Below are 14,541 nucleotides of genomic sequence, written 5' to 3'. Positions count from 1 at the left end.
ACTCTTGTATTTGTGTAAATAAGTTGCACTTATAATTATCAATGTAATTAATCTCAGATATGGATTTCTGAAATCGGGATTAGATTACTTTTTATTCCCAAATTCCCACGGGAACCAAGCACCAGGGCGCAGCCAGTCTTTCTCTAAAATCAATGATGGCGTCATCCGCTTGTTAATTCAATTATCGTGAGGCGCATTCTACCTTTACCTCCTCTCCAATTTCCATTAAGTTCTTTGTAGAAAATCACGTGTGCGTAAGGCAATGGACAAATAAACCCGAATATACTTTCGACGTAGTATGTAAATGCAATCTCCTTTTCTATGTATCAATTAGCATTTTCTTAAATTGTGCCAATTAGTTTTAAGATTTGAAGCTGCAAGAAAAAGCTAGTGGCCAACAACTTACCTACACTTATACATAAGTAAAAAATTAGTCGATAATAACATACATTTTGGAAAAACTTACAACACAAGGTGTGGTTATCGGCACCAATACAAAATAAAAATAGGATTACTTCATCTTTTTCCATGGATTTCGTAAATGGCGACTAAGGAATTGGCAAATAAACTTGGGATTATTCTTTTAGGCGATGGGCTAAAGAATAATCCCAAGTTTATTATATTAGCAACCTGGCACTATTTGAATCTCAATTCTATCATTAAGCCAAATAGCTGGACGAGGCCTTTCAGTCTTTTCAAGACTGTTGGCTCTGTCTACCCCGCAAAGAGTATAGACGTGATAACATGTGTGTATTACAGCACACAACAAATATGCCAAAAAGTTAACCCGCATCTAAATCAGAGTCATTCTGAAATCAGCCTCACTACTTGTGGCGTATAGATAATTCAATATATAATTAAAATTTCCTTATTTGACACTTTATACGCGCAAAAAGTATTTGTTCGTGATAAAATAAAATATATTTTGCTTTTTTCGCTACAAAAGCCCTTTGATGCAATTTTACGGAGCAATTGGTTTAGTCACTTTTTTTCAACGCTTAATAACAACGACATTTTATAAAGGAAGGCATTTTACTTATTTCTATAAATAATCGAGAAATTGTACAAGCCTGTGTAGTTAGCATTCGCAGTTAAATTGATTCCATTATTTGATCAAGCACAAGTTTTGTAGATGAGGCGATAATGTAACGTACTTATTATGGCATTGTAAAGTTCGAATTTTTACATTTTTGTCTTTTGTAGACAAGATATTTAAAAGATTTCCATGGATTTGTTTTGTTGGAGGGTTTCATAGTGTATCTGAGTTCCTCTATTATTATACCTTCTAGCCTTCCTGAAAATATTTGCAAATAAATAATGAAAACTAACTGATTCGATTTTAAATCGACGAAACTGCTTACAGAAGTAAGCTTAGGTAAAGTACTTACTTGTATGAACAATATATAATATACTATACTTTGTATTTACAAAAAGAATGAACGAAATGAAAACACGTACTAAAGCCAATTTCACAAATTTTACTTTAATATAGGTACTACTAGTGATTCCTTTATAATCTTATGATCGTTATTCGTATTATAAGCAAGCTGAGTAAAAACAAAACGTTTAGAGATAATCCCGTGAAAACTTTGTAGAAACCGTTTTAACTTGGAGAGAGATCAGACTGCTTATGTCGAAGTGAATTTGTTCGATGCTAAAGCTTCAGGAGAAATTTTGAATTGCTTTATCGATTTGTGTATACTTCCTGCGATAATGTGAGGTTTTTATTTGACTTTTTATAAAACTAATCAGTTGGAGGTGATATATTTTATATTTTTAATTAAAATTATATTATAATTAATAACGGAAAATTAATAAAAGAAATTGTGTAAATTTGAATGTGACTTCATTCTGCCTAATGGCAAGAAGGATGGGGTCTAAGGTGATGCACGAATGATGTAATGAGGAAATATATTTATTTTGTAAATGATAAATATTTATAAAACACTTGCGTTATAAAGTGTCCGTTAAACAAGTCCACGTAAAGATTAAATTAAACTTCTGACTGATATAAACAAATGTTGAAATTTATTTACATATTTACAGAAGTAGAGTTACAAAATATAATACAGTACATCGATTTACCAGAATATTTTAATATAATTTAGTATTATAATAGTCATGTAATAGTAGGTGTAAATATTCATAAGTAAAAAAATTTAATTAGGTTTAATACAAGAATAACAAATTCAATGAATTTCAAAAGAACTGAATCAATATAATTACTTAATTGTATTGATAGATAATTAAATATATATATATGTACATGGCTGCTTTCGTAAGTAATTATTTGCTTTTCTGAAATCACATTAAACTTCGAAATTTCGCTGGATAAAATATCTGTGTTGTAATTAATATATAAATTTAAAAGTTTAATTTTACAAATATTTTCTGTATGCTTAATTGTAGAAGAATAGTAATGATAATATATTCAAAGCAGTCTAAAATCTTAAGGTAGATGTAAATTTGTCATATTTTATTTGAATTATAACTAAAATATATTCATGTTCAACGATATATCAAGTGTTATTTCTTTATCTTTGAGTATTTCTCCAGACTATGACAGAAGAATGACGTTTATTTTAACCTTAAGAATATATTTTCTAATGGATTTTCCAATGAATATTAATGACGTCAAATGAAAGTAAAGTGACTTTGATCATTATTACTGCAATTTAATAATAAAGTCCATTTAGGTGATTAGCATTATGTAAATGAAAGATTAGGCCGTCCATTCATAAAAAATGTGGATTATTTTATAGAAAAAAAAATTATGATAGTATAAAAAGGAGGTAACTGATTAATTGACATAGGTTCCCAAAATTCCCACGGGAACAGATATGAGCGAGATTTCGAGCAGTCGCAGAAGTTGAAATAAAAAATACCATCCATCGAAAATCATGATAATAATGTCGTCTCGAAATATTTTCTGTAATTGTGGGTATAATACAGAAATACATTTACAATAGGTACTTATATTTCTTAATAATTTATATGAATATAATTAATTAGTTTATACAATTACTAACACAGACTACAATTTAGTAAGCGTAATATCCATTCAGGCTTCAATGACGGCTCTAGCCAAGTCTTCACAAATATTCTTAATATTAATTGATAACATTACCTTATTTTAGTTAAGGTGTCACTATATATGAACGTTAAGGTGATACATCGTTAGTACCTACATGCTATTAAAAAAGACTTAAAGTAAAAAAAATACTTTAAATTAATTAGATGATAGACTTTGTTTGGTCAATATAATTAAAAGTAGCTTTTATGATAAGATCTATACTTTTATAAACACTGAATTTGAAGACACCTTAACACGATTAATTAGGTATAGTGACTAGAATATACTTTTATCAAACCTATTTCATTGACATCGTTAGTAATTCTAAACATTACTTCAGTGCTTTCAAAAATTCTCTACACACATATAGAAAATAACTTTTATAAATACATTGTAGTTAAAATTTCACTGTATTTTTATCGAAGTTTTATGAATAGTAGGTATATCATAATAAGTTTACATAATAAGATATTTTATGTTTTATCATTGTTTTTGTTTAAAATAGTTTTGCGTGAACATCAGCTACAATAATGTCTAGAAAATACAATTACTTTAAATCTAAAACAATATCTACAATGTTGGTACATCTCAAGAATATTAATTTAATATGAACTTTTAAATAAATATCTAAGGTTACATTATGGTCCTTCGATCTGAGCTATGACTGTCTGCGTCTATCTATACAACATACAGCCCTTTTCAAATTTTCAGCAAAGCCACTTTTGTGAATTTGCATATCACCTTTACACACCGTGGCCACTTTTGGTAGTTCATTGTCGACTCTTTCAGTCTTTTTTCTATCTGCAACTAAATTGCACTCCTCGTCGGATCACGTATCAGAACCTGGGTATTTCACGATTAGGTCTAACTCATCTTCATTAGGTTTCACCGCACGTACTTCTGTACCTTCGAATACCTTTGGTTTTTCAATTTTATTCTCAATATTTACAAGTACGTCAGCAACAAGTCGGTGATCGTCGGGAGAATTGACCTCAGCCTCATCATTGAATGCTGTTTCTTGATTGTCATTAACACCATTATTGTTTTGTTGGTCTTTTTCTGTCTCCTCTTCTTCACTGTTTTCTTTTCCTTCCAGGATGATTTTTGGTGTAGCTTCTTCTATAACGCTATCGGTTGGAGCTTCATTGATACATGAATGTGTAAGTGTAAAAGGTAGTTTTAACGAGACATCTCCGCCGATCGTGCCGAGAGACAGCTTTACTTTAACGTAATAAGATACATAAATGGCAAAAACATTTCGATCTTCTGGAGTATTGTTGCAAAGAACAGTAGAGGCAAGGCTTGCTCCTGTTTTGGAGTATGAATCTTCTAACGCTATCCAATTTTTGGTAACACCTGAGGACAATAATATATTTTTTTAATAGGCTATTGTTCTGTATCTGTTAACAATGCATAATTTATATCAACCGTGCGTTCTTTTGTAAGGATTAGGCAACATATCATTATTTTATACCGCGCTCTATTTCTCCTTACACATTTTGTCATTAGTGCTTGTGACTTTTTTTAAATTTTTAGTTATACAATCATCAAACAATATTTATTTATTACTTTCAGTACTGAATTCAAATTTGCCTACAAAAATTTAAGCCACAAAGTGTCGTTTGATTACTTTTTGTTTTCCGCTGATGTTTCAACGTAATTACATTGAGCTTACCTCTGTGCGGGGTCAAGGTGAACGTTTTCGTGATAGTCTGGCCAGGTATCACCGGTGTCCCTCCGCACTTCACCAGTGCCACCACATTCTTGAACTTTCCATTTGAAAACATGCACACGTCCACGTGTTGCACAACTAACGTCTGTGAACAAAATTGTGTTTTTAATAAATTTCTATTACGTCTACATAATCTTTGTCGAAATCTTATATTACATATTGTAGGCAAAGACCTCCCTTTTCTCTTTATGGAACATAGTTTCTTTATTCACTGAGAAAGGTGTCGTCGATGTCGTACCGCGATATTATTCGTGGTCTTTCCCTAGGTCTATGCACTTCTGAGACCCATTGATATCATTTCAAAAATGGGATGCCCAACATGGTTGATATTGTACCTACTAATAAGCAGTATCTGTAATTCAACTGATGCACTATATAAGGTTTTGAATTGAATTGGCTAGTAGAGCCCGTATTTATTTATGTCAATATTATAGCGCTTCAAAATTTAGATAGGTACTGACACTACAGAATTATTAAATAGTAGAACAATATACATAAGCAGAATTAGTAGCCAAGTCAAACTTTTAGGTTGGGATTAAAATTTCCACGGCTATGACTTTATACCCGGTACCTAATGGAAATACGTCTCGCCTCGTAAATCATTTCCTAGTACCAATAAAATAAATATTTGCACGATGAGACAAACTGCCGTCATAGAAATAGGTTTATTGGTTTGGCATCACACCATACCCTAACTAAAGTTTTAATTAGCGTGTACACGATAATAAAGTATTTCATAGCTTTAATATTTAAAAGACAACAATAGACATTAACAATACTTGTCTTATCTTATGTTTTCCTTTTCTTTAGAAATGATGACGCGAATTTTTGACTAAACTTGTAGATAAGTTTTCTCCTCTTGCCCAGCGGGGCAGACAGAGACAAAATGTTTCTACTTACGACTATCCCAACCTTGTTATTCATCATTAACATTTTATGTATAAATAAAAATATCATAAAAAGTATCTAGTCCAATGGTATCATTAAAAAGACATTGTCGACTGCAGGTCTCCGTAGTGACCTGCTGTTTTATAACGGAGATTAACTGGAGTAATAAAAGGCGACTATAATCCTCTTAGACTCTGGTTTTAGGGTCCCGTAGTCTACAAGGAACCATCATGAGGAAACCTTCAAATTCAGCCAACTGAAACCATGATCCGACATGTGTCAGGTTCTCCTGCAAAGGTTGCGGAGGTCAGATGGGGATCGCTTCGTGTAAAATCTGTCTCAGTATCATGGTCAAAGTCGCACCCTGGGCTTTCTCCAGAGAAGTGAGGTAATTGCTTAAAAAAAAACTTTTTAATAAAGAAATACTTTTGTCTGAAAATTAACTAGTTTCTAGTGTTGTAAAATTGATGTCCTTATTGCAAACGAAGCGTAGTTATATCCGCCACATTCTGTTACACTTTGGTTTGTAGTATGTTATCCAATTTTGAAGAGAGGGTGCTTCAACCAGCAAGATGGATACTAATATAATATCTTACCTTAGAACCTTATATCTTCATACGTAAGCGAGCGAAGCATAATAAAATCCCAAGAGAAAGATTGAACCTAAGTGAACTACATGAGTGTATTCCCGGGTTAGTTCGTTGGACGTATAATGGACATGATGTGTTGCCATTTAAAAACAACATAATTTCTACTACACTGCAATAACAGACTGAAAAAAGTCAACTAGAAAAGAGGATACTAATTATGTTTAATTTTGTCACTTTTTATGAACAATTTTAATTTGCGGTATGATGATATGATGTTAGCAGACACATTTTTTAAATAAATAAAAATATTGGAGTTTTTTGTGCACTGGTGAAATATTACGTATTATACCGAATACTAACATTATAAAAACTAGCCAGTAACAATTTATTTAAATCTTTTATATAGATTTTTCGATACTGAACCAAATTCAAACTATTTATAAATAACACAGGGATTAAATGCGCACTTAACGTATCTTTATTTTACCTCAGCCGTTTCGAATCATGTTTCAATGATCCGTGGTCACCGAGAGACCTTTGCGTAATGGAAGAGTTTTATATTCAAATTTCAAATTCAAAATTTTTATTAATTATTATAGGACACTTCATATCACTTAATAATTGTCATCTTTTGGTTTCACAACATAACGTTAACGTCAAATAAATTACTTAAAACTAAGTTTACTGACGCTTCCAAAGCGTCTATTATAATATAATATCTAGATTTCTCCAGGACTATTTTAGAAAAGCTTTAGTTTAACAAAGATACACACATAATGTTCTGATAACATAATCCTATTTAGCCAGATGTACAAAAAGAAACACCTACGCAAAGGAAGATCTACAGGGTGTAACAATAGTAAATACTTATATATATCTCTACGGGGGTCAGTGTACTTATCAGTAAAAACATTCTTTTCTGAGATGTTTTCCTCTCAGAAAAGAATGTTTATTTGTAAATGAGAGAATGTTTTTTGTCCTTTAAATGATAGACAAAATAATACAATTGAATTATTTGTCCAAAAAGTCCAGTTTCTTTTTTACAAATACTGTGATGTTTAGCCTATTTCATTTAAAATAGTAGGGTGAATGTAATGTTATATGTACAAATATGTATCTATAATCTTTCCCCGTGAGACACGTGATGAATCAGCTATATAGGTACTATAGTTTTTACCTGAGAATAGAATCTGCTACCAAGCTACTAGGAAAAACAGGGATATTGACATTGAAACATAACGCTCTTCATGCACTACTACATGACATTTCTATATAGTATTAGTTGTTTTTTTTTTAATAATTAATATGGTAACAGTAACTTGACCGTTAAAAACTGACGTTTAGTACTTATAGCTTTTTGTAGCAGCCTGTATAAGAGAAATTATTCGCTGCTCCAGAAGAGCTTACTTATTTACTAAGGTTTATTTATAGTTCGTGAAATTGAGTAAGCCGTAAAAGACAATAACTACTTTTTATCCATGTCTTCCGTTTAGGTTAAATGTATTTATTTATTTATTTAAACAACAAATAAAGCACAATTGGCGGACTTAATGCTAGTAGCATAATCTACCAGTCAACCATTGGATCTGACAGAGACTTTATGTGGGGTCAAACTAAATAAATATATTTATACCTACACAATATATAGAATCTTTGTCCCTAGAAGTCTTTATCCCTTACGGGGTAGACAGAATAGAATGGATTTATTTTCAAAATTGTATACAAGGTATGACTTATTGACGTCACATCATTTAAATCTAATTATATCTGCTGCCGCTTCCAAAGCGCATGTGTAGAAGAAGTGGCGAAACAAACTACACTGCAGCACTTACACTGGACGTCAATTTACGAATATAGACCTTTTAAATCTAAATCGTGAACGTGCACATTGTCTACATTAAAAATAGAGAAATCCGAATCCCGAAAAGACTGGAAGGTCACATTTAGCTGTATGGCTTTATGTCGTGCCGAATACATACATACATACATATGGTCACGTCTATATCCCTAGCGGGGTAGACAGAGCCAACAGTCTTGAAAAGACTGAATGGCCACGTTCAGCTATTTGGCTTAATGATAGAATTGAGATTCTAATAGTGACAGGTTGCTAGCCCATCGCCTAAAAAAGAATCCCAAGTTTGTGAGCCTATCCCTTAGTCGCCTTTTACGACATCCATGGGAAAGAGATGGAATGGTTTTATTCTTTTTTGTATTGGTGCCGAGAACCACACGGCACTCGGCACTTGCCGAATAATGACTATAACTATCACGTCCCAATGTAATCTTCCTTTCCAGAGAAACCTTACCTATATCAGAACATAAAAAAACTTGTCCTATTCGGTTCCTACTTCCTTAGTCGCTTTATACATATCTCTGAGTGATCCTATTCTAATGTGTCGGGAACCACATGGCAGGGAATACTCAATGTAATGTCGACGAAAACTAAAATCTTATAACTATTTCTAGAAAATTCCTTCTATTTTTGGATAAGATTCGGAGACGCGTAGAGAAATGATATTATACTTTAGTTTCAATTTAAAAACTCATAATCAAGAAAAGAACTTTTGAAACATTTAATTTAGCTCATTGAATCAAATTGTTGATACGTGCTTTGTCTCGGAAATTAAATTAACTTTCCCGCTGTATATTTCTTAGTTCGCTCCATTATGAGGAGAAAAAGTACCTACTTTATGGAATTAAATTACTTTAAGGTTTTCCACGAGTGTAAAAAAAATGATTTTGATATGATTAAAAAGCTTTTAGATCATGTGTTGTTTTATGAACTTGAGAATATGAGATCAAAGTGACTGTCGTATATATGTATATATAAATAAAAAAAAATAAGAAAATGTGCTTCGGATTTTGTACTTCCAAGGAGATTAACATGTTTAAAGAAAAATAAAATCTTTCTAGGTGAGACAGAGCTATGTAGCTTTAGATTTAAAGGCAACTTTTAGTTAAATACAAAAATAGCAAAAACGTCAAGTTTATAGGAAAACTTTAAGTTAATTTTATCTGTGGATTTAACTGAAGCGTCCTCCATTCCATTTCAATATTGTTATGGGTACGTTTCAATGAACAATTCGAATATTTTTTTAATATTTTAGGAAAAATTAGACACTGACCTTGATTCGCCGCACGGTTCTCGACGAATGATTGGCGACCACCACACTCACGTTGATCGACTCCCCGTGAGAGTACGTAGCTTTGTCCAACCACGCCTCCAGCTCCACCCTGGGGGCAACCCAGTTCAGGATTATTAAAAAATATGTCTATATATCATTATTAAAAAGTATGTCTATTTATTTTTACTAACATAACAATCGGAAACTATCTGGCGGAAGGTCAAGTAAAAACAAACTTTTTTTTATTTATTTATCTCGATTTTATTGTACAAAATACAAATGTATAGTACAACTGGCGGACTTAATGCTAGAAGCACTACCAACTTAAAGTTTTCTGTTTGGTCAGCTGGTAGACTGGTAGAGAATGCCAAACGGCATTTAGCCCGCCTTTTGTACATATTTTTGTGCAATAAAGTTTTAAATAAATAAATAAGCATTATCATCAGTCTTTTCGTCTAGTTAAGGTTCCCTAAACCAATGAGCTGGTGAAAAGATAAAAAACAATTGAGGGCATGTATATAAAGGTTAGGAGTGTGGTTTCTGGTAGCGTAGAATTTTATAGTGACCTATTAATAATCTATCAGGCAGTGTCGTAAGACTTAAGAAAATTTACGGTAGAAACAAAAAAAAGTCGCGCATTTGCCTCTGTAAGACCCTCTTGAGAGCAAGACGTTGAGAAATCAGGACAAGACAAGAGGTGAGACATCGATATAGCACCGAAGTCACGCTGTCTCCTTATCCATTTCCATTCTTTTATGCAGCTTACTAACTCTTCTTTCATCTCTCATTCAAGCGCTATCTCTTATCGGTGGAATTAGATGTAAACATTCCGATCTATAAATAGCAAAATGGCGCGCAACTATAAGTTAAAATTGTGTTTTGTATCCATATTGATTTCTCATGTGAATACGTAGCTAACCCACTCGCATGGAAATGTTTCCATGTAGGTGTGGACTCACTACCGACCGATCACATTTCCGCAGACCACCTGTTTTCCCGGTAACTTTGTTAGTTAATTGGTTGCATTCGCTCGGAAAATTATTTACTTGTTTGTGTACCAATTTTGTATTAGAATTAGTTTTACCTGTGACTTTGTGCACATTACATACTGGTCTTTGGTATATACATACATACATATGGTTACATCTATTTCTCTTGCGGGGTAGACAGAGCCGACAGTCTAGAACCCCAAGTTTGTAAGCCTATCCCTTAGTCGCCTTTTACGACATCCATGGGAAAGAGATAGAGTGGTCCTATTCTTTTTTGTATTGGTGCTGGGAACCACACGTATAATTAGTATATTCAAGATCGTTGGCTCTGTCTACCCCGCAAGGGATATAGACGCTATTACAATGTACGTATGTATGTATGTCCTCTCTTAGTGCATCCCTAGTCCACAAAAAAACCTTCACGTCAAATTTGAAGTCTCAGGACCCAGTGGTTTGGGCTGTGCGTCGATATTCAATAAGTCATATTATTTTCTCCTTTTATATATTTAGAAGATGTGAAAGTGTGTTTTGTTTGTCATGAAACATACTTTGCTTGTGAAGGACATAGTGTAATTATAGCGGCTTCATGTTATAAAGCTGCGGACGAAATATAGTTGATTATAAATTTTAGTTGTTAAATTAAAGTTAGTTGTACATATGTTAGAATCAGTAACGGATGAGTCTTCTTTAAGTGTTTGAATGACTGAATTTAAGATATGTTAACAATATGCTTACCTAGGTTTACATAGGTTTTATTTTTCGTCGTAAAATCAATCAATCAATATATTAACGTTATGGAGTGATTGAGTAACTGAATGGCGACATCTTAATGTATTTTAGAAAGCGTAGAAGTAATTCTGGTAATAAGCAAGATTTATGATTTTTGTGCAGGTATCCATTTATGTGATAAAAATCGATTAAAAATGTTTATGTACTGCTTCGAGGCTCAATTAAGCAGTTTTAAAACGGTTAATACTTTTAAAAAAATTCACTAAGCTACCGCTTGTTTGTAAAAAACATAGATAAAATATAACATTATGATCCACAGTATATGTTCACAATAAACATATATTTCATGATAAAATACAGTAAATATCATATGAAATTTTGCACACGAATATCACAAATAATTATTTGTGATATTCGTGTGCAAAATTTATCTCGTATTCCGATTCTCAAAGTACCAAAACTCAATTACTACGAAAACTGCATTTCATCGCTACAAAGAACAATTTTCGGACGGTTTTTTAATAAGTACTGCTTATATTTGTTGTGGGTGTAGAATTAATAAAAAGATGGACGAATAAAAAGATCGGCTCAGGTCTTTTTTTGTTACCTGTTTCAAATGACATCAGAATAACCTCAAAAAATTGTTTTATTTAAAAAAAAAACTTTTCTAGTCACAACTACACGAAAATAACTGTATATTTGGGTGGGCTCACCACTGGACCAACAGTTCTACGCTAGGCTACTGAATATACAGATTTGCAATTTAATATTGTTTGTAAGCCTTTTGCATAAATTTTTTCAAACAAATTATATACACTTCACTCTACCATTCAATTTATTCTAAGCTGCCAGAACAATAATAAAGTTAATTGGTACGATGCTTATGTTGTCTTTTCTACAAAAATTTGCTTTTTATTACGACTTCTGCTACATACATGTTTAAATTTTACTCGACCAGTGGTTACTTTATATTCAATCATGACTACTGTGAAATCTCTTATACTAACTTTGTTGACCACTTGAGTACTAAAAGTGCTTGCTAATTAGCAGATAATATTTTAAATAAACACAAAAAACTTATAAATTAATGACTGTCTTGAAAAAAATATTGTTCTTAACTCCCAGAGCTCAGGAGTCTCTGTGGAAATAATTACTGTTGTTCTCCCAACATGTCTTACGTAGAGGTTGACAAATTAAACGCGATGTGAGTATAACAACACGAGTCAGGTCAAGTTGGCTGTCAGATACACATCTCTGGATGTATGAGACATAAAGGGAAAGTATTATAGAGGGTTACTCGGTGTCATTCTTAAAATGCGTATTTTATTATTTGAGTGTGGAAATATCATAAATCGATTGGCTAGTGTTAGCTACAGCAGTGCGCTGTAAAAAGTATTCGTATCGTATGTAGTTATACTTATTTTCGTAGGTTTTTAAGTAGGTATACTTACTTTGGGTAGGTTACTGTTAAATTTCTAACAATGACTTTTGCATACAGAACTTTGAAAGGACTATATTAACTCCAGTAAGAAGCATTAACCTAAGTAAGTTTTTTTTATTGACTGCTTAATTAATAATTTATCGGCAGAATATACGTTTTTCCACTAGTCACGATCCCTGCATGCTTCTTTCACTTCAACCCCGCCATGATTCCCTTCATGCAAGCTCCCAGGTTAAGGGTACTCTTGATCTGACCTTTTGCCAGAACGACCCCGATTTAATCAAGGTTTATACAAACCAAAATAAGACTAAAATGAATAAATATGAAAGTATACAATTTTTTGTGATGTAAATATATCATCAAACCAAAGTATCAAGCATTAAAATGGTCCAATTTTTCAACGTTACTTTTAATTTTATTCAAACGGCATTTTAATATCACGCAAGAGCTTGTCATCACATAGATAGGAAGAGCATTGTGCAAATTTTTATTCAAATATTATGTTGGAAAAACGTGAGCACAGTTCTTGTAAATTGTGACGTGAGAAGAGAAAACGAATTTAAAAGTAAACGGCTACAATAAGAAAGTGCATGCAGAGAGGCAAAGGCATGTATTTCGTATTGTTTAGATAGATAATTTATTAATTTCTTTATTATCATTTTAGCTGTAGGACGTCCAGTCCATTGGTGAACGGAGGCCTCCCGCAAATACTTCCACCCTCGCACTGTTGGAGACGACATGCTGCCAACGTTTCCCCGCAGACCAGCTCATCGGTCCATCTCGCGGGGGCTGTCCTACGCTGCGCTCTCTGGAATATGGTCTCCACTCGAGGACTTTTTGGCTCCATCAGCTATTAGCCTTTCGAGCCCTTTATTTGCATTGATGAATTTGAATGTCCGGTCAAAGTTCGTAAATAGAAATAGTTATATATATACTCTCAATACCTACTGGACTCAGAAGCATAGCAGTATTACGAAATATGAAGCTCTTGTAATAATAGGACTCACCTGCCATCCGACAACAAAAAGGGCTTTTCGACGGCGGCGTGGGGCGGTGGGGGCTCGGCGTTTTCTGAAAATAATACTTGACGTTAGTTTTGTGATGCCTATGAAAGAATTACTCTAATGACTTTTTAATTTAAAATTTTGATGTTGATGTTTTGCTTTTAACAGCAGAGTTAATTAATCTTTTGTAACAAGAGAAGAAAATAGTAATGTATTCATTTACTGTTTATAAATAATACAGGTCTTAAATATAAATAGTGTAATGCAACACTAAAGCTTAAAATCAGTTACATATAATTACTTTCAGTTTTAAGATAGAGAAAAAAAAACATACTACCAGGTGTAATTATTCCGTCAAGATACATTCATCAATTGGGACAAACGCTAGAAAACTAAGGTACTTATGATTTACTTTTAAACTTTCGCGTAGCAATATTATAAATGCTATAGGTCAACATTAGCAATAGAAGATACCTTGCGCGTAGAAACCTGAGAGAAACTGAACAGTTTTTTTAACAGATAATTAATATTTTTTTATAAAATCAAACCTAACGCTTTCACCATAAATAATGTTTTTAAAATTTTGCCAAATTGAGTGAAGACAGGCATGTCATGGAATATGACGTCACTCTGACTAAGCGTTTATAACATAAAGCAATTTATTAATTAATTTCATCAGTTGATGAATAATTAATATGCATTACTTTAAGTTGTATGTTAAAGGTCGCATGGGGTTTTAACCTCTTGGGGTTAGTGTTCATAAAATGCCATAGGTATTGTTAGTTAAGTGAATTTATTTTGTTAAGCAGTCTTGTGGTTTCTAGCAGATAAACTTTACCATGTACCTTATCCCTTAAAACTCATAAGAGGTGATAAAATTAGAAGTCAACGCATTCGGTCATAAAAAGAAACTTAGATCGATACCCAAATTAAAACTAAGATACGATAGGCTTTTGTATTTATCATATCA

General features: G+C 32.6%; 1 protein-coding gene across 1 annotated transcript in view; it reads right to left on the bottom strand.

Moving 5' to 3' along the window:
- Positions 1-2,297: 2,297 nt before the first annotated feature.
- Positions 2,298-14,541, bottom strand: part of LOC106129421 (arrestin homolog) — a 33,368-nt gene continuing 21,124 nt past the window's right edge. Inside the window, exons 7-10 of the mRNA XM_013327978.2 lie at positions 13,575-13,638; positions 9,409-9,517; positions 4,749-4,890; positions 2,298-4,429 (exon numbers count right to left, since the gene is read on the bottom strand). Coding sequence (XP_013183432.2) covers positions 3,903-4,429; positions 4,749-4,890; positions 9,409-9,517; positions 13,575-13,638 — 842 coding nt within the window. The 3' untranslated portion in view covers positions 2,298-3,902. The remainder of the gene's footprint in view (positions 4,430-4,748; positions 4,891-9,408; positions 9,518-13,574; positions 13,639-14,541) is intronic.

Source organism: Amyelois transitella, chromosome 4 (assembly GCF_032362555.1).
Source record: "Amyelois transitella isolate CPQ chromosome 4, ilAmyTran1.1, whole genome shotgun sequence".
NCBI lineage: Eukaryota > Metazoa > Arthropoda > Insecta > Lepidoptera > Pyralidae > Amyelois > Amyelois transitella.
The sequence above is the reverse complement of the archived record's forward strand: the minus strand, read 5'-3'. Positions and strand labels throughout refer to the sequence as shown.